Source organism: Pseudophryne corroboree, chromosome 2 (assembly GCF_028390025.1).
Source record: "Pseudophryne corroboree isolate aPseCor3 chromosome 2, aPseCor3.hap2, whole genome shotgun sequence".
Lineage (NCBI taxonomy): Eukaryota > Metazoa > Chordata > Amphibia > Anura > Myobatrachidae > Pseudophryne > Pseudophryne corroboree.
This window is the reverse complement of record NC_086445.1, coordinates 510,894,343-510,919,206: the sequence shown is the minus strand read 5'-3', so window position 1 is coordinate 510,919,206 and position 24,864 is coordinate 510,894,343. Positions and strand designations below refer to the sequence as shown.

The window sequence follows — 24,864 nt, the reverse complement described above, 5'->3', positions numbered from 1 at the left end:
CTTCTCTGCCTCTCATACCCAGGGTAATGAGAATAATAAGAAGGAGAGGAGTAAGAACTATACTCATTGTTCCGGGTGGCCAAGAAGAGTTTGGTACCCAGAACTCCAAGAAATGATCTCAGAGGACCCATGGCCTCTGCCGCTCAGACAGGACCTGCTGCAGCAGGGGGCCTGTCTGTTCCAAGACGTACCGCGGCTGCGTTTGACGGCATGGCGGTTGAACGCCGGATCCTGAAGGAAAAAGGCATTCCGGAGGAAGTTATCCCTACGCTATTTAAAGCTAGGAAAGAAGTGAACGCAAACCATTATCACCGCATATGGCGGAAATATGTTGCGTGCTGTGAGGCCAGTAAGGCCCCAAAGGAGGAATTTCAGCTAGGTCGATTTCTGCACTTCCTACAAGTCAGAGGTGACTATGGGCCTAAAATTGGGTTCCATTAAGGTCCAGATTTCGGCTCTATCGATTTTCTTCCAAAATAGAACTGGCTTCACTGCCTGAAGTTCAGACTTTTGTTAAGGGAGTGCTGCATAGTCAGCCCCCGTTTGTGCCTCCAGTGGCACCGTGGGATCTCAACGTAGTGTTGGATTTCCTGAAGTCGCATTGAGTTGAGCCACTTAAATCCGTGGAGCTACAATACTTCACGTGGAAAGTGGTCATGCTGTGGGCCTTGGCGTCGGCCAGGCGTGTATCAGAATTGGCGGCTTTGTCAAAAGCTCTTATCTGTATTTTATATGGATAAGGCGGAATTGAGGACTCGTTCCCAATTCCTTCCTAAGGTGGTAGCAGTTTTTCATGTGAACCAACCTATTGTGGTGCCTGCGGCTACTTGGGACTTGGAGGATTCCAAGTTTCTGGACGTAGTCAGGGCCCTGAAAAGTATATGTTTCCAGGACGGCTGGAGTCAGGAAAACTGACTCGCTATTTATCCTGTATGCACCCAACAAGCTGGGTGCTCCTGCTTCTAAGCAGACTATTGCTCGCTGGATCTGTAGCACGATTCAACTTGCACATTCTGCGGCTGGACTGCCGCACCCTAAATCTGTGAAAGCCCATTCCACGAGGAAAGTGGGCTCTTCTTGGGCGGCTGCCCGAGGGGTCTCGGCTTTACAAATTTGCAGAGCTGTTACTTGGTCGGGTTCAAACACTCTTGCAAGAGTCTACAAGTTTGATACCCTGGTTGAGGAGGACCTAGAGTTTGGTCATTCGGTGCTGCAGAGTCATCCGCACTCTCCCGCCCGTTTGGGAGCTTTGGTATAATCCCCATGGTCCCCAGCATCCACTTAGGACGTTAGAGAAAATAAGATTTTACTCACCGGTAAATCTTTTTCTCGTAGTCCGTAGTGGATGCTGGGCGCCCATCCCAAGTGCGGATTGTCTGCAATACTTGTATATAGTTATTGCCTAACTAAAGGGTTATTGTTGAGCCATCTGGTGAGAGGCTCAGTTGTTATCATACTGTTAACTGGGTATAGTATCACGAGTTATACGGTGTGATTGGTGTGGCTGGAATGAGTCTTACCCGGGATTCAAAATCCTTCCTTATTGTGTCAGCTCTTCCCTGGCACAGTATCCTAACTGAGGTCTGGAGGAGGGTCTTAGTGGGAGGAGCCAGTGCACACCAGGTAGTCCTAAAGCTTTCTTTAGTTGTGCCCAGTCTCCTGCGGAGCCGCTAATCCCCATGGTCCTTACGGAGTCCCCAGCATCCACTACGGACTACGAGAAATAGATTAGAGTAAAATCTTATTTTTCCTGCCTGCAGCTCCCTGCCAGCGAATGTCCATGTCCCTCCTGAGCACCTCCAGCGATCTGTACGGTACCAGGGGGGTGTAGAAGGGGGGAAGGGTGTTCTGTGAAGGGCTGTGTCACCTATTAAGGGACTCAGTCAGCGCTGGTGTGGGGTTTCCCTATACCTGTTACAGCGCTGTGTGTGGGTTGGCTCCAATCTCTGTGTCTCTCTGCCATTCTTGGGGGGAAACTCTGTCTGCCCAGGACCCTGTGTGTATGTGTGGTGGTTGTGGTGTATTTGAAAACATGTCTAGGGATCTGTTTCCTATGCTGCAGAGGATTTATCTTCCCCGGAAGATCCCATCCCATCTATTTAGGATTGCACTGTTGTAGCGCAGATTCCAGTTAGAGAGCCGGAGTGGTTAGCCTCTCTCAGGGTGACTATTTCTCAGATTTTCGACAGAGTTGCTAGAACTCAGGGGCTGCAATCTTCTATGGTTGTATGGTCTGATACTGCTTCCTCGGGGTCCCCCGTGGTACATTCTCAGAAAGGTGCACTTGCAAAAATTATGAAGGATGACACGGACACCGATTCTGACACTGCGGACGGTGACGGGGATGTGTCACGGGGAACGGCATCACTTGCTAAGGGGGTGCAATTAATGATTGAGGCCGTGTAGGAGGTATTGCACTTTACTGACACACCGCCTGAACAGGTTGAGGAGGCCTTTTTCACGGACAGTAAAAAGCCACCCCTCACTTTCCCAGCGTCTAAAGAATTAAACGCTATCTTTGAGAAAGCCTGGGAAAATCCGTAGAAAAAGTTCAAGATCCCTAAGAGGGTCTTCGTTGCTTTTCCCTTCCCGGAGAAGGATAGAAAAAGGTGGGAGTCTCCGCCGATTGTGGACGCCTCTGTCTCCAGGCTGTCAAAACAGGTGGTATTACCGGTCCCGGGGGCTACCGCATTGAAGGACCCGTCAGACCGCAAGGTGGATGCTACGCTGAAATCCATTTACACAGCTTCAGGGGCTATACTGGGGCCTACTAAAGCCTGTGCTTGGATTGCTAAGGCTATTGCCAGATGGTCGATCGCTCTGCAGGAGGAATCGACTACGCTAGATAAAGGTGACGTTGATTTATTTTTACGTAATATTCAGGATTCTGCAGGGTTCCTGGTGGACTCCATGAAAGACCTGGGCTCCATGGCTGCGGGGATCTACTCCATGTCTGTCTTGGCTCGCAGGGGTCTCTGGCTACGCAACTGGTCTTCGGACGCAGAATCCAGGAAGAGTTTGGAGAGCTTGCCATATAAGGGCCAAGCTCTCTTTGGGGAGGCACTGGACGCGTGGATTGCCACGGCTACGGCGGGTAAGTCTCCTTTTCTCCCCTCAGCTGCACCGGCTACGAAGAAGCCCTTCACGCCCGCTAGGCCTAGAAAGAACAAAACTTCGAACACCTTCTTCAGAGGTGGCCGTGCTAAAGGCAAGAAGCCTGCTCCCGCGGGCTCCCAGGGCCAGAAGCCCGCTTCTGACACCCCAAAGTCCTCCGCATGACGGTGGACAGCTCAGCCTGGAGGAAGTTCCAGTGGGGGCGAGACTCCGGCATTTCAGCCAAGTCTGGGTGTCATCGGGTCTGGACCCCTGGGTACTGGATATAGTGTCCAGGGGTACAGGCTAGAGTTTCAGGATTTCCCGCCTCACCGTTTCTTCAAGTCAGGCTTACCAGCTCTGCTGGCAGACAGGACGGTTCTTCTAGAAGCTACCAAAAAATTGGTGGTGTCCAGGGTCATTGTTCCCGGTTCCGCCTCATCAGTGGAACAAGGGTTACTATTCAAACCTTTTCTTGGTACCGAAACCGGATGGTTCGGTACGGCCAATTCTGACCCTAAAATCTTTGAACTCCTATCTCCGGGAGTTCAAATTTAAGATGGAATCCCTGAGACCGGGCATCTCGGGTCTGACGCAGGAGGAGTCCCTGGTGTCCCTGGACATAAAGGATGTGTACCTCCACGTTCCAGTCTGGTCTCCGCATCAGGCTTATCTCCGGTTTGCGCTTCTAGACGATCACTATCAGTTTCAAGCGCTACTGTTCGGCCTCTCCACAGCTCCGCGAGTCTTCACCAAGGTGATGGCGGAGATGATGGTTCTCCTGCGCAAGCGGAGGGTGAACATAATTCCATATCTGGACGACCTCCTAATCAAGGCGTCGTCCAGGGAGGAGTTTTTGCGATCCATAGCTCTCACGACGCATCTGCTCAGAGAGCACGGTTGGATACTGAACCTTCCAAAGTCTCATCTGGAGCCGACAAGGCGTCTGTCCTTCCTGGGGATGATCCTGGACACGGAGGTCCAAAGGATGTTTCTGCCAGTGGAGAAAGCATTGGTGATCAATCAATGGTCCGGGCTGTCTTGAAGCCTACCCGGGTCTCAGTTCATCATTGCATCTGCCTTCTGGGAAAGACGGTTGCCTCCTACGAGGCTCTCCAGTACGGAAGTTTTCACGCTCGGTCCTTTCAGCTGGATCTGTTGGACCAGGACTGGATCCTCCTGACTACGGATGCAAGTCTAAGAGGTTGGGGAGCGGTCGCTCTGGGGGAGACCTTCCAAGGAAGGTGGTCCGATCAAGAATCCCTCCTCCCGATAAACATTCTGGAGCTAAGAGCCGTGTACAACGGCCTTCAGCGAGCATCGCACCTTCTACAGGATCGGGCTGTTTAGGTGCAGTCGGACAACGTGACCACAGTGGCCTACATAAAACGACACGGCGGAACGAAGTGCAGGGCTGCCATGTCAGAGGTGTCACGGATACTCCTCTGGGCAGAGAGACACGCAGTGGCGATGTCGGCAATCTTCATTCAAGGAGTAGACAACTGGGAAGCAGACTTCCTCAGCAGACACGATCTCCATCCGGAGAGTGGGGCCTCCATCCGGAGGTGTTTGAGGAGGTAACAGGTTGGTGGGGGGTTCCTCACATCGACATGATGGCCTCTCGCCTCAACAAGAAGCTGCGGAGGTATTGTTCCAGGTAGAGAGACCCACAGGCAGTGGCTGTGGACGCTCTGGTGACACCGTGGGTGTTCCAGTCAGTGTATGTGTTCCCTCCACTTCCCCTGATTCCAAAGGTTCTTCAGCTGGTCAGAAGAACAGGGGTTCGGGCAATCGCCATTGCTCCGGACTGGCCAAGGCGGGCTTGGTACGCGGATCTGCTTGATCTTCTGCTGGAAGATCCCAGGCCTCTACCTCTTCGGGAGGTTCTGCTGCTGCAGGGGCCGTTCGCTTATCAAGACTTCCCACGGATACGTTTGACGGCATGGCGGTTGAGCGCCAGATCTTAGCTCGGAAATGTATCCCGAGTGAGGTCATTCCTACCGTGATTCAGGCTAGGAAGGGGGTAACATCTAAGCATTACCATCGCATTTGGAAAAGATATGTTTCTTGGTGTGAGTCAAAGAAATTTCCTGCGCGGGAGTTTCAACTCGGACGTTTTCTCCTTTTTCTGCAAGCACGATATGGGACTGTGATTGGGTTCCCTCAAGGTCCAGATCTCTGCTTTGTCCATCTTCTTCCAAAGACAATTGGCTGTCCTCCCTGAGGTTCACACCTTTTTGAAAGAGGTTCTGCATATCCAACCTCCCTTTGTGGCGCCTACGGCTCCCTGTGATCTTGATGTGGTGTTGCGGTTCCTGCAGTCGACTTGGTTTGAGCCTCTACAGGAAGCTGAATTCAAGTTCCTCACGTGGAAGGCGGTCACTTTGTTGGCCTTGGCTTCTGCGCGACGTGTGTCGGAATTGGGGGCTTTGTCTTGTAAAAGTCCCTATCTGGTCTTCCATGAGGACAGGGCAGAACTTAGAACTCGTCCACAGTTCCTGCCTAAGGTTGTATGGGCTTTTCATATCAACCAACCTATTGTGGTGCCAGTGGCTACTGACTCCTCAATTTCTTCAAAGGCCTTGGACGTTGTGCGGGCTTTGAAGGTCTACGTGACGAGGACTGCTTGTCACATGAAATCGGACTCTCTGTTTGTCCTCTATGATCCCAAGAAAATTGGGTGTCCTGCTTCTAAGCAGTCGATTTCTCGCTGGATCAGGTGCACCATCCAGCATGCTTATTCTACGGCAGGATTGCCGTGTCCGTAGTCTGCTAAGGCCCACTCTACTCGTAAAGTGGGTGCTTCCTGGGCGGCTGCCCGGGGTGTCTCGGCTTTTCAACTTTGCCGAGCGGCTACTTGGTCTGGGTCGAACACGTTTGCCAAGTTTTACAAGTTCGATACTTTGGCCTCTGCTGACCTCCAGTTTGGTGAAGCAGTCTTGCAGGAGCCTCCGCGCTCTCCCTCCCGTACTGGGAGCTTTGGTACATCCCCATGGTACTAATATGGACCACAGCATCCTCTAGGACATAAGAGAAAATAGGATTTTAATGACCTACCTTTAAATCCTTTTCTCGTAATCCGTAGAGGATGCTGGGCGCCTGCCCAGCGCTGCGTTTTGCTGCATTGGTTTTCTAGTTCAGTACTGCCTGGTTCCTAGGTAAGTTCTGCATTCTTTACTGTTTCAGTACTGTTCAGCTGTTACTGTGTTGTTCCGGCATGTTGGCCGGATTTGCCTGTTGGGTGAGCTGGTATGAATCTCGCCACTATCTGTGTAAGTCCTTCTCTCGAAGTATGTCGTCTCCTCGGGTACAGTTTCTAGACTGAGTCTGGGAGGAGGGGCATAGAGGGTGGAGCCAGCCCACACTATTAAACTCTCAAAGTGCCAATGGCTCCTGGTGGACCCGTCTATACCCCATGGTACTAATATGGACCCCAGCATCCTCTACGGACTACGAGAAAAGGATTTACCGGTAGGTAATTAAAATCCTATTTTTCCACATGTCGATGACATAACATCCGACATTATGGTGTCGGAATTATGAATGTCGACTTAGTGAATGCATACAATTGGGAGAGTTTTCTCAACTTTATTTCTTATGCTATTAATGACTTGTGTATTTTAATGTGCACCTGTCAATTGCAGGTATTGTTATCTATATAAAATATTTATTTATATGTAAATATATAACTAACTTTTAAGCATAGTGGATGCTCTGATATGGTCTAATACTGTATAACAGAAAATGGCTATATCAACCTACAGATTTTTGAGTAATAATCAATGCAAAATGTAAAAAGTTGTTTTTAATGTAATGATTGAACATTTGTCTTTCAGTAAGGCTGTGAACACTAGCACAGAGCTCGTTTACTGAGGGACATTTGCTCTTAAACAATCTGTGTATTTAGATGACCCCATAATCCCTGTATTTTAATCTCGTTAAGCATGTGTCCCATTATTTTCATACTGTAAAAGAAGTCAAAATGCTTGATCAAGTGTTCTCTGAAATTGACGGACAATCTCACCCAATATGTAAAACAATTCAGTTTTAAATGGCATATACTAAGGGAGGAATTCAGCTAATTGTTTAATTGCACTGCCTGGTTTAATTACAACGCGTGGTAATCCCAATAGGCAGCATCAGAAGCTGTGAGGAAAAATCGGCATTAAATGCACCCCTCTGCATTTAGCCTGCGGGGAAACCATTTAGATTCATCAGTTTACACAGAATCAGTGTATTTCTGCATGTTTCCAGATGTGTTGCCAACTGAGGAAAAGGCTAATTAATTGAATAGCTATTCAACACCTGGTGTGATGAATTAGCGGCGTGGTGCGATTACTTAGCTTAGGGAATTCCACCCCTAAGTATATTTCATTTTAAAAGGCTCTTCTCTGGAAACCACAGTTCTCCTGACCTCTTATCTACCTGCTGCTGGTCCCGTCACTCTTTCATTCTTCTGTTTGTAACGTGTTAAACACATTGCGTATCTGAACATGTTGAGAGCAGAAGGAAAATGAGTGTCAGGCTTACGCTTTAAATTAATGGTTGAATTTATTTTTACTTCAGTGCTAATTTGCTTCTGTGAGTATACCCCATTACAACCAGTTCCACCTCTTCAGATAGAAGATGAAATGAGTATTACTCTGCATCTTCTATTCTTGTGTATGTCCCCTTGTGGCACATGCTCAGCGTGAGAACACACAAGATATGCTCCGCAAACAGTTGTAAATTCAGCGCCACATTAGCCCCATAATTAATAACACTACAAATCATGTATAACTGAATAAAAAAAATATCCACTATGTTAATCAATGGAGAAAACATTGAATCTGTTATAATGTCACACATGAAATCCCTCTTCACAAGCAATAGTGTGCATACCTTATGGGCAACATGGATGGTGTAATGGTTAGCATTACTGCCTCACAGCACTGAGGTCTTCGGTTCAATTCCCACCATAGCCCTAACTGCGTTAACTTTGAATATTCTTCCAGTGATTCTGTGGGTTTCCTTTGGGCACTCTGCTTTCCTCCCACACTCCAGTGTGTGCGTGACAAGTGGTAAGGAATATAGATTGTAAACTCCACTGGGGAAGAGACTGATATAAATATCATATTTTCTGTAAAGCAATGCGGCATATGTGTGCCCTATATAAATAACTGGTAATAAATTATTAATAATACCATCACCAAATGGACCCAAGTCCATTTCAACTCTGTGTGGACATGAAACCACTTATGGTATATATGTGTGTTCCGTAATAGGATCCATGGATAGCCATGGTACAGACTGAACTACTGCCGTCAGCACAAACAACTTGAACACCACAAAGAGACATTGGCCAATATTTAATAGCCTGGGAGGTGCAGGCTGTTTGGGAATTCCTATGAGTCTGCCCATATTTTTAAGCTGCATTGTTTGCCCATTGTCTCAGAAAAGACGTTTTAGTGACCTAAAGGTTTTCCTTACATATTGAGGCTCACAGGAATATTTTAGAACATAAATAATGAAAGTACAGTAGATTTATAAATCATAAATAGCTGTATAGTTTTGGAAAAAACGGAGATGATTTCACTTGTTATTTTGCACATCTCTGGGGTATGGACAGCTGTGAATGGTTACATGTTTTCTGTGCAGTGCTGCATATCATCATTATCGCTGTTTAAATAATAATGGAGTTCTGAGAAACAAACTTACAACATTCCCTTCTGTGGTTTAAGTAAAGATTAATGATCAAGCCTTTGGACAGCCCGTTTTGCCTTCATGAATTCCGCTCATATTGTAAACAAAAACTGTTACTTCCAACTAATTTGTAAAGATTATTTTATTGCAGTCTACTTAGAGGGTGTGATCCAAGACATTAACAATGTGATAGTCATAACAATGGGTGAATTTCAAATTAAAATTCTTAGTGTTTAAATCTGCCACAAATTCTTATGCTAATTGCGAATACCCTTCCTAATAATTAATCAATATATGGCCATAGAGCACGATGTTTGCCTCAAAGGAGCCATTCCTGATGAACTAGTCCTTGAACCCTCCCATGTGTTGCAAAACTAGGGGTAAATCTAGTTCCCATAACCAGTGATTGTAAATGAAAGATGGTAACAAAGACAAATAGTTATGTGTGAGCATATAAGGAATAGAATCCAAAGGAAAGTGACAGTGCCTCTCCAAGATTACTCTGTTCATAGTTAGATAGGTACACCTTCCTTCTACCTCAGATATATCTACTTCGTTCAAATATGGACATTGCATAGTATCCTGGATGCGGGATCTCAAGATGCAGCGTGAACCTGCAAGAAGTCAAGAGCAAAACTCATAAATTAAAGACACTGTACCTGAGATTATTAGATGCTAATGAAAGAGCAGTGGTTCAGTGATTTTTGGAAGATGTTAAAAAAAGATGTAACTGGATACACAATAAATAAAAAGGAAATTGTTCCTTTTTCTGTAGAGTATTAGATAAAGGAGGCTCTACGGCAGTTGTGAACCTACAAGTCCCAGCATGCCCTGGGATGTCTAGTTTCACAACAGCTGGAGAGCCACAGGTTGGCTAAGCATGCTCTACAGCCTCGTTTATGTAATCAATGACCCTACTGAAATTTGTCAGTTCGATTTGAGAAGTTTGTTAGATTCTGCCCAGGAAGAGAAGGTACTGTAATACTGTATCTGAGAAATAATTTCATTTTTTATTTTGGAATAAATTTATTTATGGGAATAGCGGGCTCCGCAGGAGACAGGGCACATCTAAATAAAGCTTTTAGGATCACATGGTGCGTACTGGCTCCTCCCCCTATGACCCTCCTCCAAGCCTCAGTTAGGTTTTTGTGCCCGTCCGAGAAGGGTGCAATCTAGGTGGCTCTCCTAAAGAGCTGCTTAGAAAAAGTTTTTTTAGGTTTAAATCTCAGTGAATCCTGCTGGCAACAGGATCACTGCATCGAGGGACTTAGGGGAGAGATTTCCAACTCACCTGCGTGCAGGATGGATTGGAGTCTTAGGCTACTGGACACTTAGCTCCAGAGGGAGTCGGAACACAGGTCCTCCTGGGGTTCGTCCCGGAGCCGCGCCGCCGATCCCCCTTACAGACGCTGAAGACGGAGGTCCGGAAAGCAGGCGGCAGAAGACTCCTCAGTCTTCATGAAGGTAGCGCACAGCACTGCAGCTGTGCGCCATTGTTGCTACACGTCTCACTGATTCAGTCACGGAGGGTGCAGGGCGCTGCTGGGGGCGCCCTGGGCAGCAATATTAAATACCTTTAGTGGCAAAATAAATACATCACATATAGCCATTAAGGCTATATGTATGTATTTAACCCAGGCCAGTTTTCTTAAAACCCGGGAGAAAAGCCCGCCGAAAAAGGGGCGGAGCTTATTCTCCTCAGCACTCAGCGCCATTTTCCTGCTCAGCTCCGCTGGTGAGGAAGGCTCCCAGGACTCTCCCCTGCACTGCACTACAGAAACAGGGTAACAAAGAGAAGGGGGGCATAATTTGGCGATATTGATATATTAAAAGCGCTTATATCAAAAACAACACCTTCTAGGGTTGTTTATATACATTTATAGCGCTTTTGGTGTGTGCTGGCAAACTCTCCCTCTGTCTCCCCAAAGGGCTAAGAGGGTCCTGTCTTCGATTAGAGCATTCCCTGTGTGGCTGCTGTGTGTCGGTACGTGTGTGTCGACATGTATGAGGACGATGTTGGTGTGGAGGCAGAGCAATTGCCGGTAATGGTGATGTCACCCCCTAGGGAGTCGACACCGGAATGGATGGCTTTAGTTATGGAATTACGTGATAATGTTAGCACATTACAAAAGTCAGTTGACGAAATGAGACGGCCGGAAAACCAGTTAGTACCGGCTCAGGCGTCTCAGACACCGTCAGGGGCTGTAAAACGTCCCTTACCTCAGTCAGTCGACACGGGTACCGACACAGATGAATCTAGTGTCGACGGTGAAGAAACAAACGTATTTTCCAATAGGGCCACACGTTATATGATCACGGCAATGAAGGAGGCTTTGCAGATCTCTGATACTGCTGGTACCTCAAAAAGGGGTATTATGTGGGGGGTGAAAAAACTACCTGTAGCTTTTCCAGAATCAGAGGAATTGAATGACGTGTGTGACGAAGCGTGGGTTAACCCAGATAGAAAACTGCTAATTTCCAAGAAGTTATTGGCATTATACCCTTTCCCACCAGAGGTTAGGGCGCGCTGGGAAACACCCCCTAGGGTGGATAAGGCGCTCACACGTTTATCAAAGCAAGTGGCGTTGCCGTCTCCTGATACGGCCGCCCTCAAGGATCCAGCAGATAGGAGGCTGGAAACTACACTGAAGAGTATATACACACATACTGGTGTTATACTGCGACCGGCAGTAGCCTCAGCCTGGATGTGCAGTGCTGGGGTAGTGTGGTTGGATTCTCTGACTGAAAATATTGATACCCTGGATAGGGACAGTATTTTATTGACTCTAGAGCAATTAAAGGATGCTTTTCTTTATATGCGAGATGCTCAGAGGGATATTTGTACTCTAGCATCAAGAGTAAGCGCGATGTCCATATCTGCCAGAAGAAGTTTATGGACGCGACAGTGGTCAGGTGATGCGGATTCCAAAAGGCATATGGAAGTATTGCCATATAAAGGAGAGGAATTATTTGGGGTCGGTCTTTCGGACCTGGTGGCCACGGCAACTGCCGGCAAATCCACTTTTTTACCTCAGACCCCCTCCCAACAGAAAAAGACACCGTCTTTTCAGCCGCAGTCCTTTCGCTCCTATAAAAACAAGCGACCAAAAGGACAGTCTTATCTGCCGCGAGGCAGAGGAAAGGGTAAGAGAGGGCAGCAAGCAGCCCCTGCCCAGGACCAGAAGCCCGCCCCGGGTTCTACAAAGCCATCAGCATGACGCTGGGGCTTTACAAGCGGACTCAGGAGCGGTGGGGGGTCGACTCAAGATTTTCAGCAATCAGTGGGCTCGCTCACAAGTGGACCCGTGGATCCTGCAGATAATATCTCAGGGTTACATGTTGGAGTTCGAAAGGTCTCCCCCTCGCCGGTTCCTAAAGTCTGCTTTACCAACGTCTCCCTCAGAAAGGACGTCGGTTTTGGAAGCCATTCACAAGCTGTATTCTCAGCAGGTGATAGTCAAGGTACCCCTCCTACAACAGGGAAAGGGGTATTATTCCACACTATTTGTGGTACCGAAGCCGGACGGTTCGGTAAGACCTATTCTAAACCTGAAATCCTTGAACCTGTACATACAGAAATTCAAGTTCAAGATGGAGTCACTCAGAGCAGTGATAGCGAATCTGGAAGAAGGGGACTTCATGGTGTCCCTGGACATAAAGGATGCTTATCTGCATGTCCCAATTTACCCCTCACACCAAGGGTATCTCAGGTTCGTGATACAAGACTGTCATTATCAGTTTCAAACGCTGCCGTTTGGTTTGTCCACGGCCCCTCGGGTCTTTACCAAGGTAATGACCGAAATGATGGTTCTTCTACGAAGAAAAGGCGTATTAATTATCCCTTACTTGGACGATCTCCTGATAAGGGCAAAGTCCAGAGAACAGCTGGAAGTCGGTGTAGCACTAACCCAGGTAGTGCTTCAGCAACACGGGTGGATTCTGAATCTTCCAAAATCTCAATTGACCCCGACAACTCGTCTGCTGTTCCTGGGAATGATTCTGGACACGGTTCAGAAAAAGGTGTTTCTCCCGGAGGAGAAAGCAAGGGAGTTATCCGAACTTGTCAGGAACCTCCTAAAACCAGGAACTGTGTCAGTACATCAATGCACAAGAGTCCTGGGAAAGATGGTGGCTTCTTACGAAGCGATTCCATTCGGCAGATTCCATGCACGGACATTTCAGTGGGATCTGCTGGACAAATGGTCCGGATCGCATCTGCACATGCATCAGCGGATAACACTGTCACCAAGAACAAGGTTGTCTCTCCTGTGGTGGTTGCAGAGTGCCCATCTGTTAGAGGGCCGCAGATTTGGCATACAGGACTGGGTCCTGGTGACTACGGATGCCAGCCTACGAGGCTGGGGAGCAGTCACACAGGGAAGAAACTTCCAGGGCGTGTGGTCAAACCTGGAGACGTCCCTTCACATAAATATACTGGAGCTAAGAGCGATCTACAATGCTCTAAGCCTGGCAAAATCGCTGCTTCAGGGTCAGCCGGTGTTGATCCAGTCGGACAACATCACGGCAGTCGCCCACGTAAACCGACAAGGCGGCACGAGAAGCAGAAGAGCAATGACAGAAGCTGCAAGGATTCTGCGCTGGGCGGAGAATCATGTCATAGCACTGTCAGCAGTGTTCATCCCGGGAGTGGACAACTGGGAAGCAGACTTCCTCAGCAGACACGACCTTCACCCGGGAGAGTGGGGACTTCATCCAGAAGTCTTCCACATGATTGTGAACCGTTGGGAAAGACCAAAGGTGGACATGATGGCGTCTCGCCTCAACAAAAAATTGGACAGATATTGCGCCAGGTCAAGAGACCCTCAGGCAATAGCTGTGGACGCTCTGGTAACACCGTGGGTGTACCAGTCAGTGTATGTGTTCCCTCCTCTGCCTCTCATACCAAAGGTACTGAGAATTATACGGAAAAGAGGAGTAAGAACAATACTGGTGGCTCCGGACTGGCCAAGAAGAACTTGGTATCCGGAACTTCAAGAGATGCTCACGGAGGATCCATGGCCTCTACCTCTAAGAAGGGATCTGCTTCAGCAGGGACCTTGTATGTTCCAAGACTTACCGCGTCTGCGTTTGACGGCATGGCGGTTGAACGCCGGATTCTAAAAGAAAAGGGCATTCCAGAGGAAGTTATTCCTACCTTGATTAAGGCTAGAAAGGAAGTGACTGTACAACATTATCACCGCATTTGGCGAAAATATGTTGCGTGGTGTGAGGCCAAGAAGGCTCCAACGGAAGAATTTCAATTGGGTCGATTCTTACATTTCCTGCAAGCAGGATTGTCTATGGGCCTAAAATTGGGGTCCATTAAAGTTCAAATTTCGGCCTTATCAATCTTCTTCCAGAAGGAATTGGCATCAGTGCCTGAAGTACAAACTTTTGTCAAAGGTGTACTACATATACAACCCCCAATAGTGCCTCCAGTGGCACCGTGGGATTTGAACGTAGTTTTGAATTTTCTCAAATCTCATTGGTTTGAGCCTCTAAAATCGGTAGATTTAAAATACCTTACATGGAAGGTAACCATGCTATTGGCCCTGGCTTCAGCCAGGAGAGTTTCAGAGTTGGCGGCTTTATCATACAAAAGCCCATATCTGATTTTCCATTCGGACAGGGCAGAACTGCGGACACGTCCTCATTTTCTCCCTAAGGTGGTTTCGGCTTTTCACTTGAACCAGCCTATTGTGGTGCCTGCGGCTACTAGCGACTTGGAGGACTCCAAGTTACTGGACGTTGTCAGAGCATTAAAAATATATATTTCAAGGACAGCTGGAGTCAGAAAATCTGACTCGTTGTTTATATTGTATGCACCCAACAAGATGGGTGCTCCTGCGTCTAAACAGACGATTGCACGTTGGATCTGTAGCACAATCCAACTTGCACATTCTGTGGCAGGCCTGCCACAGCCTAAATCTGTAAAGGCCCACTCCACAAGGAAAGTGGGCTCATCTTGGGCGGCTGCCCGAGGGGTCTCGGCATTACAACTTTGCCGAGCAGCTACGTGGTCAGGGGAGAACACGTTTGTAAAATTTTACAAATTTGATACTCTGGCTAAGGAGGACCTGGAGTTCTCTCATTCGGTGCTGCAGAGTCATCCGCACTCTCCCGCCCGTTTGGGAGCTTTGGTATAATCCCCATGGTCCTGACGGAGTCCCAGCATCCACTAGGACGTTAGAGAAAATAAGAATTTACTTACCGATAATTCTATTTCTCATAGTCCGTAGTGGATGCTGGGCGCCCATCCCAAGTGCGGATTGTCTGCAATACTTGTACATAGTTATTGTTACAAAGATCGGGTTATTACTATTGTTGTGAGCCATCTTTTCAGAGGCTACTTCGTTTTTTGTTATCATACTGTTAACTGGGTTCAGATCACAAGTTGTACGGTGTGATTGGTGTGGCTGGTATGAGTCTTACCCGGGATTCAAGATCCTTCCTTATTGTGTACGCTCGTCCGGGCACAGTACCTAACTGAGGCTTGGAGGAGGGTCATAGGGGGAGGAGCCAGTACGCACCATGTGATCCTAAAAGCTTTATTTAGATGTGCCCTGTCTCCTGCGGAGCCCGCTATTCCCCATGGTCCTGACGGAGTCCCAGCATCCACTACGGACTATGAGAAATAGAATTATCGGTAAGTAAATTCTTATTTTATCAAGCAAGCTACTTCTCCTTTCTTGTGCCATTTTCCAATCATGCGCAAAGCACTGCACCTTCCACTGGGCATCCTACTATTTATGGGACTGATTTTTTTACATTCTAATTTATTGTAACTTGCTGTTTGCAGGGTCATGTTGCCTCACAGGAGGTCACAGTTAATGTTAAATTATATAAAGGGGGCACAATGATAAATTCCCCTCTGAGGTTTGGTAAATATCCAGACCAGCATGCAGTTACAGGTGTAACAGATCTGTCTCGTCACGTTCTCAGATCCTTGGTATAATTATCTAGGAGACTAATAATGCAAACAACATGCTTAATTGCAGAGGATGCCTAGGCACAGGTACAAAATGGTAACCACAGAAAGAAAAAGGCAAGACGCAGAGCTCGATATGCAGATAGTAAATATTGATAGGACACAGGTATAAGTGGTGGGTAAATAGACTAGTAACACAGGCAATGCAGAATCAAAAAAATATTTTGATCAATAGTGGTGTTTTGGCAATTGCTTTGTGCCCAGCTCTTTATGCTAGTGCTCCTTTTTTTATTCTGCTTTTCCCTTTTGAAGGAGATTGGCCGCACATTGTACTGTCTATTGTTGAGTGGTGCACCCTTTTTCTTTATATTTGGTAACACAGGTAACGATAGCTGATGAATAACAGGAGTAAATGAAGCCAGATGTACTGACAATGCTGGAGAATCACAGGTATAAATGGGTTGGGGCTGAAATGCCGGTGTTGGGGATGCTGGCGGTCAAAATACTGATCGTGGCTTCCCAATGTTTAGAACCTTGACAGGCATCGGGAAAGTATGGTAACCCTCCCCCCTAACCTTCCCTTCCAGCAGCCTAAACCTAACTCACGCAGCTGAACCCTAATCCTCCCAGGTGATGGCCTAACCCAACCCTGTCTGGGGGTGCCTAAACCTAACCCTCCCTCTCCGCAGCCTAAACCTGACCCTCCCACCCCGTAGCCTAACCCTAAACCTCCCTCTCCCCCCACCCTCTCAGCCTAAACCTAATCACCCTCCGCGGCTTGCCTCTGTGATGGCCGACAGTCACTTGTTTGGGATCCCGGCTGTCGGGATGCCGGCGCTGGTATTGTGATCTCATTCGGAATGCCGATTCCTATTTCGACTACCGGGGATCCCAACCGCCAGGATCCTGACCAGATCCCATTTAAATCACTGTCCGGTGTTAGCACAAATGCAAATTTCGGTTCAACATGCTGGGGATATGGCTTGTTAAAAGACAGATGCAGGTCACAGCTCAGTATGCTGTAGAAATGTCTTGATGATACAGAGATGCAAGTCACAGTCCAGTCCCGACAAAGCAGAAGTGACTGACTTACAATTGAGTAGTCAATTCTGGATAAACCCAAGGTAATTGATTCTTGAATTTCCTTTGCATTATGTCACACAGGGGGCTATTCATGTACTTGTGCAGGTGACGATTGTTAGTTTTCACTATATATTGGATCATTTCGATGCAATATATAGCGGTGGTAAGTAGATATTCTGGTATACTTATCTTTCTTGCGAATCCTGTCTTCAGCTGCAGTCCGCCATGAAATCACAGTCTATGCTAGCTGGACCTATGTGCACATGCTACGGCGCATAAGGGACAGGGCAGACTGAAAGAGAAGGAAATACAGTAGCCTGAAGCAGGGTCACTTCATCATATACGAGGGGTGTGCAATAAATTTCCGGATGTGCAGTGCATAGGTAAAATAGACACAATCTTACTGTCTGGTTGTGAACTGTAATCACTGACTAAAGTTCATGTGAAATGTCAAGGCACAAAACCGTATATAAGCAGCACTACACACAGCAAAGAAGTCCGCATGTTCACTACCTTTACAAACTCATTATGGAGCTCAACAGAGGCCACTGGAGAGCCATGATCTTCTACGACTGCAAGAGTGGTATGCGACAGCAGGAGATTTTGACTGAGTGCAGCTTTTGGTGAGGAAGCACCATCCTGAACCACTGTGTTTGAGAAGTTTGCAGAATTTCGGCGTGGAGACAGTCCCTGGAAGACAAGGGGGGTCATTCTGACCCATTTGCTCGCTGCGTTTTAACGCAGCAGAGCGAACGGGTCCCTGCTGCGCATGCGCCGGTGCCGTAGTGCGCCGGCGCATGCCAGACGGCCGACGGCCGTAGCAATGATGCGATCGCCTCTGCCTGATTGATAGTCAGAGGCGATCGCAGGGCGGGAGGGGGCGGAACAGCGGCGTTTGGCTGCCGTTTCGTGGGTTTGGTCCGGCCAAAGCAGGCGTGGCCGGACTGAACGGGGGGCGGGCGGCGCTGGCTGCGTGACGTCACACGCAGCCGCTGCGGACCGGGGAGCGATGAGTAGCTCCCGGCCAGAACGCTAAATCTGCGCTGGCCGGGAGCTACTCTTGCAGTGCAAAGGCATCGCCGCTGTGCGATGCCTTTGCACTTCTGCGAGGGGGGGGCGGACTGACATGCGGGGCGGGCTAGCCCTGTGCTGGGCTTCCCCCGCATGTCAGGGAAGAAGATTGTAGCTGTGCTAAATTTAGCACAGCAACGATCAACTCTGAATGACCCCCAAGGAGCACTGCGGCCGACCTGTGTCTGATGTCACAGATGACAATGTTGCTGCCGTAGTTGAGGTGGCCCCCAGGGTGATGGTGGCCCAGTTAGAGAAGAACATAGGCATCTCGTCAGGATCCATCTGCTTGATACTCCACGAAAAGCTTGGCCTGAGCAAGGTTTCTGCACACTGCGTGCCCCATCAGCTGACTCGAGAGCAGGAGGTGACTTGGTGCCACAAAATGCTGGCCAGGTTTGATGGGAGATAGTGACGATGAATGGGTCTACAGTTTCAACCCCAAGACCAAAACACAGTCAGCCCACTTGATCCCATTTGGTGGTTTGCTGCCACAGAAGTTCTGACATGAGTGCAGTTTGGCCAAGCAGATGGTGGCTGTTTTTTGTGGCCAAGACTGGTCATGTATCTACCGTACCACTTTTGCAGGGGCTTCGTTGTGCTCGCCACCCTGCTGGCATTCTGGAGGCCAGGATCCCGGCGTCTGTATGCTGACCGCTGGGATCACGACCGCTGGTCACTCGGCCCCAACCCATTTAGGACTAAAAGTCTGAAGGATTTCTCTAAAGTCTTATGTTTTACAACCTGCAGGGTAAAGATGTGTGTAACATAAACCTGTACCTGTGGTTAATGAAGAGCAGCCCATGCACCTTGCCTGGGTTATTTTAACTTCTACAAAATATGCCATGTTAAGTGTATTATGCACATGTACCTGTAGCTGCCATTTGTCTTTTCTGTGAGCAAGCTCTAGTTTCTGGACCAGGGTCACCAATTTCAGCATTGTTGTCTCTCTTTAGCCTGACCTCATGTTCTGTCAAAGTACCTTGAGTGAAGCACTTGTAGTCCTCTCAGATTATAAACTGGTTTTGGTTGGTAATTGAATCAATGAAAATTTAAAGGTCAAGTTCCTTCTTGACATGATCTGAATAAGTAATGTCACCTACTAGGGAATTAAGGGTGAAGTTTGTATCCTTATTTTTTTTAGAGAAAGAAAACAGCATCAAACCTGTGAGGGGTTAAATTATATGTATAGTCCCTCATATCTGTATGTTCAACCTCAGCTAATGTTCATATACTGTACTTTGTACTTACCTGAAACTACACACAAATGATGGAAAGCACCCCTAGACCAATCATTCAGACGATCATGTACGATTAAAGGCATTAGTATTTCTGTGTTGTGATACTGTATAACCTGTACAAATAGACATCAATATTTTAAATTATAATTGGAGAGTAGAATTACTATCCATTCATATTTAACAGTGGTCATAAAATAATTTTAATATACATTGTGAATATTCTTATAGCTCTACTAGCCATATACACTAATTTATGAACGCTATACGTAGTTCATAAAACCCTTGTGTTTCATAGTAGAGGGTAACTTCTTTTTACCACTCTATGGTAATATACAGGGTGATTCAAAAGTCGCAGTACACCCTTTTGTTTCAAAAACTGTGTAGGAAATGGGAAAACTGAATACTCCAGTAAGGTATGGGTGAGGTGGGCTATCTTTTAGGGTATGTACCGAACATGGGCGCCATCTTGAAATTGGCCATCTTGAATCTAAGTCAGTTTTCCCATTTCCTGTAGTTTTTGAAACAAAAGGGTTTACTGTGACTTTTGAATCGCCCCCTGTACAATTTATATTCATTGTAAATAGTAACTGGATGTCTGGTAACAAGTGTATTCTAGACATATATATATCTATACAAGTAATTTCATGTTTCTCTTTCATCAGGATATATTATTTGGGCTGCTGAGAAAGCAGTTTCTGAAGCAGTGTTCTGCAGCAAGGAAGTACCCTCTCCGAGTTATAGTAATGTCCGCTACTCTGGACATTGAGCGGCTCTCTGAATTCTTTGGCAATTGTCCAGTAATCACAATCCCAGGAAAGATCTTTCCAGTCACAATGAAATTCCATAACCTTATTGGTCCAAGAGACAAAGACAGCAGTGCTTATGTTACTGAGGTATGTGCTGTATTTCTACACCTGATTAACTGGTGAGACTAAATAATGTCTCCTAGGGACTTCCTAAAGTTACTTATGTAATGGATTAAAAAACATCTGTATTCTTTGCAGTAGTATTTACTTGTTGGCTAAAATATATGAAAACATGTAATTCCAAAATTGTCATTGTGAGATGTTTATTAATGTAAGAAATAAAGCAAACATTGCTGAAATATATTTATCAAAGGAGAGCTTTATCCATTTCCTAGTATGCCAAACAGAAACCTCACATTTATTGAAAAGCAATATGCTTGCATTAAGTACTATGTTGGGATTACTCTGATGCACAGCAAAAGATAAGTGAATGATATAAAATTGTTTTGTGCAGTTTAAAAAAACCAAAACACTTTACTGTTAATATATGTATCTTATAAATGTATTTATAGATCTATTTTTTTTTCTACAGTATATTCATTTTTGTACATGAGAAGAAAGATTATACTGTCTGTATCATATGGGTTTTTTGTGTAAATGAAATCAAGTTGTAAATGTTTTTTCGGTATCAAAACACTCATCCTGCTTATTTTCTGGTTGGATTTGAGTGTATCTGATGTACAGTACTGTGCAAACGTTTTAGGCTGGTATGAAAAAAAAATGCTGCAAGCTAGGAGTGCTTTAAAAACTAGAAGTGTTAATAGTTTATTTTTATCAATTAACAAAATGTAAAGTGAATGAACAGAAGAGAAATCTAACGCAAATCAATATTTCAGTATCTAAATCAAATCACCCTTTGCCTTCAAAACAGCTTCAGTTCTTTTAGGTACATTTGCACACAGTTTTTGAAGGAACTCGGCAGGGAGGTTTTCCAAACATCTTGGAAAACTAACCACATACCTTCTATGGATGTAGTCTTGCTCAGATCCTTCTGTCTCTTCATGTACTCCCAGACAGACTTGATGATGTTCAGATCAGGGCTTTGTGGGGGCCAGTGGCGTAAGTTTATCCCAGTTACCCGGAGGCAAGAAAAATATTGGTGCCCCCCCCCCCCCCTCTTATATATCATCCGTGAGCCAATAAGATGCCGTTTTGAGATCCGAGTAACACAGAGTAAAACCGAACCCGCTCATCTGTAATTCTAACTATATGAAGCTACTACAAAACCATTGCAACTAGGCAGATCTATGTAGGGGTCCAACCACACACTACATAGATCTGCTCAGTCACTCACAATGCTGATTATTTCTCTGACAATTAATTTGCAAGTGTCATATCCAGGATTAGAACCCACAACCTATTACACTGGTAGCATGCACCTTACTGATGGAGATATCTGCTCTTGCATAGGAAGCATGAGAATTCTAACTATATGAAGTTACTTGTAATCGTCAGAGAAATAACTTCATATAGTTAGAATTCTCATGCTTCCTTTATAGGGGCAAATAGCTTCATCAGTAAGGTATCTGCTTCCAGTGTATCTGTAATAAAGAGGGTGTGATTTGTAAGGTGCAGTGACAAGTGGGGAAGTCGGCTACGGAAGAGATACCGGCTGCTGTCATTTAACTTAATTGATTAATGTCGCTAAACACATGGAACAGGAGGAGAGGTGCCCCCCTTCAAAGCAGGAGCCCGGCGGCAGCTGACTCCGTTGCCGCCCAGAGTTCTGCCTCTGGTGGGGGCCATAGAATCACTTCCAAGACTCTTTGAGGCAGATGTATTAACCTGAAGAAGGCTTAAGGAAGTGATAAACCAGTGATATGTGCAAGGTGATAATGGCACCAGCCAATCCGCTCCAATATGTAAATTAACAGTTAGGATCTGACTGTCTGGTGCCTTTATCACCTTGCACATATCACTGGTTTATCACTTCCTTATGCCTTCTCCAGGTTAATACATCTGCCCCTTTGTTCTTTACGCTGAAAATAGTTCTTAATGACATTGGCTGTATGTTTGGGGTCGTTGACCTGCTGCAGAATAAATTTGGAGCCAATCAGATGCCTCCCTGATGGTATTGCGTGAAGGATAAGTATCTTGCCTGTATTTCTTAGCATTGAGGACACCATTAATCCTGACCAAATCCCCAACACATACATACATACATTCACACATACATACATACATACATACATACATACATACATATACATAACAAACGGCGGCACTCACGGGCATCGTAAGAAGGATCAAGAAGAGCACAAGAAGTCCATTCAACAGTTTCGATCTATTCAACCTTTGTTAGAAAAATTCTTGACTAAGGGTTTATAAGCAAAAACTGTTTAACGGCTTGTTATGCTCTTATTGATCCTTCTTGTGATGTCCGTGAGTGCCACCGTTTGTTCTGTTTAACTACCTTGTTATGTGGAAGGCACCCAGTAGTACAGCTGTGATTTTATGTATTTAAGTCCGGAGTTTCTACATTATATGTGTGTGTGAAGTTTGGCACTCTGGAAAATAAACCATATTATTCCATGGTGTCCTCCTAGCTTAGTACAAGCATATGCAGATGTAGCCACGTCATCTATTTGCATTGCTGCATGGATGATGCGACTAGTGTGCCCGCGTCTATAGTATGCCATAGACTTCTATGGAGCGTTGCAGCATAACATACCTTGCAGCTTGCCATGATGTATGTGCCCATGCGTGCGCATCGTAGCAAGGATGAGCGTGGCTACATCTGTAGGTACCCAATAGGCAGCATTCCACAGGCTTTTGAATTAGTATAAATTTGTACCCCGAGGGAAAGACCCACATCAGTAACTATTAATATACAGATTTACACTGTCTGCCGAGTGCTACATCTTCCTTTTTATGGGATACCTATATGCTATGTATTGATATAATTCATGTGCCTGCCTCTTTAATAGGGGCTCCCTGACTGAAGTTCCCTGGGCTCCCCATAGCCTTAATCCGGCTCTGCCTAACCACTCATACACCTCATTGACTTTTCTCTGACGTCCTAGTGGATGCTGGGAACTCCGTAAGGACCATGGGGAATAGACGGGCTCCGCAGGAGACTGGGCACTCTAAAAGAAAGATTAGGTACTATCTGGTGTGCACTGGCTCCTCCCTCTATGCCCCTCCTCCAGACCTCAGTTAGAATCTGTGCCCGGCCAGAGCTGGGTGCTCCTAGTGGGCTCTCCTGAGCTTGCTAGAAAGAAAGTATTTGTTAGGTTTTTTATTTCTCTATCGTCCTAGTGGATGCTGGGGTTCCTGAAAGGACCATGGGGAATAGCGGCTCCGCAGGAGACAGGGCACAAAAAGTAAAGCTTTTTCCGATCAGGTGGTGTGCACTGGCTCCTCCCCCTATGACCCTCCTCCAGACTCCAGTTAGATTTTTGTGCCCGGACGAGAAGGGTGCAATCTAGGTGGCTCTCCTAAAGAGCTGCTTAGAAAAAGTTTAGCTAGGTTTTTTATTTTACAGTGATTCCTGCTGGCAACAGGATCACTGCAGCGAGGGACTGAGGGGAGAAGGAGTCAACTCACCTGCGTGCAGGATGGATTGGCTTCTTGGCTACTGGACATCAAGCTCCAGAGGGACGATCACGGGTACAGCCTGGATGGTCACCGGAGCCACGCCGCCGGCCCCCTTGCAGATGCTGAAGACAGAAGAGGTCCAGAATCGGCGGCTGAAGACTCCTGCAGTCTTCAAAAGGTAGCGCACAGCACTGCAGCTGTGCGCCATTTTCCTCTCAGCACACTTCACACGGCAGTCACTGAGGGTGCAGGGCGCTGGGAGGGGGGCGCCCTGGGAGGCAAAATGATTACCTATAAAGGCTAAAAATACCTCACATATAGCCCTAGAGGCTATATGGAGATATTTAACCCCTGCCTAATTTTTCTAAATAGCGGGAGACGAGCCCGCCAGAAAAGGGGCGGGGCCTATCTCCTCAGCACACGGCGCCATTTCCTCTCACAGTTCCGCTGGTCAGGACGGCTCCCAATCTCTCCCCTGCACTGCACTACACTACAGAAACAGGGTAAAACAGAGAGGGGGGGGCACATTTATGGCGATAATTTGATATAACAAAGCAGCTATAAGGGAGCACTTATTATAAGGCTATCCCTGATATATATATATAGCGCTTTTGGTGTGTGCTGGCAAACTCTCCCTCTGTCTCCCCAAAGGGCTAGTGGGTCCTGTCTTCGTTAGGAGCATTCCCTGTGTGTCTGCTGTGTGTCGGTACGTGTGTGTCGACATGTATGAGGACGATATTGGTGTGGAGGCGGAGCAATTGCCAAATATGAGGATGTCACCCCCTAGGGAGTCGACACCGGAATGGATGCCTTTATTTATGGAACTACGGGATAGTGTCAACACGCTAAAGCAGTCGTTTGACGACATGAGGCGGCCGGACAATCAATTAGTGCCTGTCCAGGCGACTCAAACACCGTCAGGGGCTGTGAAACGCCCTTTGCCTCAGTCGGTCGACACAGACCCAGACACAGGCGATGACTCCAGTGGTGACGGTGACGAATCAACCGTATTTTCCAGTAGGGCCACACGTTATATGATTTTGGCAATGAAGGAGGCGTTACATTTAGCTGATACTACAGGTACCACTAAACAGGGTATTATGTGGGGTATGAAAAAACTACCTATAGTTTTTCCTGAATCAGAAGAATTAAATGACGTGTGTAATGAAGCGTGGGTTGCCCCTGATAAAAAGCTGATAATTTCAAAGAAATTATTGGCATTATACCCTTTCCCGCCAGAGGTTAGGGAGCGCTGGGAAACACCTCCTAGGGTGGACAAGGCGCTAACACGCTTATCTAAACAAGTGGCGTTACCCTCTCCTGAGACGGCCGCACTTAAAGATCCATCAGATAGGAGGATGGAAAATATCCAAAAAAGTATATACACACATGCAGGTGTTATACTACGACCAGCTGTAGCGAC

At 46.7% G+C, this 24,864-nt stretch overlaps 1 protein-coding gene across 6 annotated transcripts in view; it reads left to right on the top strand.

Moving 5' to 3' along the window:
- DHX40 (DEAH-box helicase 40) overlaps positions 1-24,864 on the top strand; it is a 373,950-nt gene that overhangs the window by 135,417 nt on the left and 213,669 nt on the right. For all 6 annotated transcript variants that reach the window (XM_063954056.1, XM_063954052.1, XM_063954055.1 and 3 more), the window contains one exon: positions 19,761-19,991. In XM_063954056.1, the coding sequence (XP_063810126.1) occupies positions 19,761-19,991 (231 nt within the window). The remainder of the gene's footprint in view (positions 1-19,760; positions 19,992-24,864) is intronic.